Raw genomic sequence first — 2,565 nt, 5'->3', positions numbered from 1 at the left:
TTTTATTACCTAAGGTTCTTTTATATTCAGCCAGTAGCCTTTCTTTGGAGAACTAAATGATTTGGAATATGCTTAAAATTTTTGTCTTAGTCTTTCACTTGCTGCCAGGATTAACAATACAGATGGGGTTAGTAAGTAGGACTGGATGAATTTGTGTCTGGTTCTTGAATTATGTTAGATTATGTGAGACTGCATTTAGAATATGATTAGAATTTGCATAAGAAATGGAATTAGAGTTTGAGTTAGAGAACAGGATGTCAGGATAGAGTGAGGTGTGGTATTGGGATTCTTATGGATCTGACAATGGTTTATGTTTGCATTCCAGCCTCTACCTGCCTGGTGCTGGTCACAGTTCAGCTTCTTCATGATGGTGGGTCCCAATGCCAATGAATCCAGTGCCACATACTTCATCCTAATAGGCCTCCCTGGTTTGGAAGAGGCTCAGTTCTGGTTGGCCTTCCCATTGTGCTCCCTCTACCTTATTGCTGTGCTAGGTAACTTGACAATCATCTACGTTGTGCGGGCCGAGCACAGCCTGCATGAGCCCATGTATATATTTCTTTGCATGCTTTCAGGCATTGACATCCTCATCTCCACCTCATCCATGCCCAAAATGCTGGCCATCTTCTGGTTCAATTCCACTACCATCCAGTTTGATGCTTGTCTGCTACAGATGTTTGCCATTCACTCCTTGTCTGGCATGGAATCCACAGTGCTGCTGGCCATGGCCTTTGACCGCTATGTGGCCATCTGTCACCCACTGCGCCATGCCACAGTACTTACATTGCCTCGTGTCACCAAAATTGGTGTGGCTGCTGTGGTGCGGGGGGCTGCACTGATGGCACCCCTTCCTGTCTTCATCAAGCAGCTGCCCTTCTGCCACTCCAATATCCTTTCCCATTCCTACTGCCTACACCAAGATGTCATGAAGCTGGCCTGTGATGATATCCGGGTCAATGTCATTTATGGCCTTATTGTCATCATCTCTGCCATTGGCCTGGACTCACTTCTCATCTCCTTCTCATATCTGCTTATTCTTAAGACTGTGTTGGGCTTGACACGTGAAGCTCAGGCCAAGGCGTTTGGCACTTGTGTCTCTCACGTGTGTGCTGTGTTCATATTCTATGTACCTTTCATTGGATTGTCTATGGTGCATCGCTTTAGCAAGCGGCGTGACTCTCTCCTGCCGGTCATCTTGGCCAATATCTATCTGCTGGTTCCTCCTGTGCTCAACCCAATTGTCTACGGAGTGAAGACAAAGGAGATTCGGCAGCGCATCCTTCGACTTTTTCATGTGGCCACACATGCTTCAGAGCCCTAGGTGTCAGTGATCAAACTTCTTTTCCATTTGAAGTCCTCTGATTCAGATTTTAATGTCAACATTTTGGAAGACAGTATTCAGAAAAAAAAAATTTCCTTAATAAAAATATAACTCAGATCCTTCAAATATGAAACTGGTTGGGGAATCCCATTTTTTCAATATTATTTTCTTCTTTGTTTTCTCGCTATATATAATTATTAATACCCTGACTTTGTTGTGGTTGGAGGGTTATTACTTTCCATTTTACCATGCAGTCCAAATCTAAACTGCTTCTACTGATGGTTTACAGCATTCTGAGGTAAGAATGGTACATCTAGAGAACATTTGCCAAAGGTCTAAGCATGGCAAAAGGAAAATAAACACAAGAATATAATAAAATGAGATAATCTAGCTTGAAACTGTAACTTCCTCTTCAGAACTCCCAACCGCACTGGATCTCAGAAAAAGACTGTCTTCAAAATGACTTCTATAGAGAAGAAATAATTTTTCCTCTGGACACTAACACTTAAGGGGAAGATTGGAAGTAAAGCCTTGAAAAGAGTACATTTACCTACATTAATGAAAGTTGACACACTCTGTTCTGAGAGTTTTCACAGCATATGGACACTGTTTTTCCTATTTAATTTTCTTATCAACCTTTTAATTAGGCAAAGCTATTATTAGTACCCTCATTGTAGCCATGGGAAAATTGATGTTCAGTGGGGATCAGTGAATTAAATTGGGTCATACAGGTATAAAAATTAAAAAAAAAAAAAGACTTCATGCCCAATCTCATATTATGTGGAAGAACTGTTAGAGAGACCAATAGGATAGTGGGTTGGAGATGTCTTACAGAGTCTTACATTTTCTAGAGGAGGTATTTAATTTCTTCTCACTCATCCAGTGTTGTATTTAGGAATTTCCTGGTAACAGAACTCATGGCTTTAATCCCACTAGCTATTGCTTATTGTCCTGGTCCAATTGCCACTTTACCTGTGTCTTGGAAGGAGAAGTAATTTCTAGGTTCACTATTATGGAAGATTCTTATTCAGAAAGTCTGGCATAGGGCTTATGGCAAGCTATTTATTTTTAAAAGTTCCATAGGTGATTCTGATAGGCAGTGAGGTTAGGGAGCCACCAGTTACAATGGGAAGTATGGAATGGCAGGTGTTGAAGATAACACTGGCCTTTTGAGTCTGACTAGTAGCTGGAAAGTGAGGGAATCTTCAGGACTATGCTTTATTTGGGGCTTTGTGTAGTATGGA

General features: G+C 41.3%; 1 protein-coding gene across 1 annotated transcript; it reads left to right on the top strand.

Moving 5' to 3' along the window:
* The first annotated feature begins 329 nt into the window (after window positions 1-329).
* On the top strand, window positions 330-2,051 carry LOC105514927 (olfactory receptor 51E1). The gene has a single exon (XM_011946596.1). The coding sequence runs from the start codon at window positions 365-367 to the stop codon at window positions 1,319-1,321; it is 957 nt and encodes a 318-aa protein (XP_011801986.1). The 5' UTR covers window positions 330-364; the 3' UTR covers window positions 1,322-2,051.
* Window positions 2,052-2,565: the final 514 nt, after the last annotated feature.

This window comes from Colobus angolensis, unplaced genomic scaffold (assembly GCF_000951035.1).
Source record: "Colobus angolensis palliatus isolate OR3802 unplaced genomic scaffold, Cang.pa_1.0 Scaffold2509, whole genome shotgun sequence".
Lineage (NCBI taxonomy): Eukaryota > Metazoa > Chordata > Mammalia > Primates > Cercopithecidae > Colobus > Colobus angolensis.
This window is presented reverse-complemented; position numbering and strand designations above follow the sequence as displayed.

Coding starts and splice junctions, on each gene's coding strand:
- LOC105514927 (XM_011946596.1), top strand. CDS start 365: ATGATGGTGGGTCCCAATGCCAATGAATCCAGTGCCACATACTTCATC.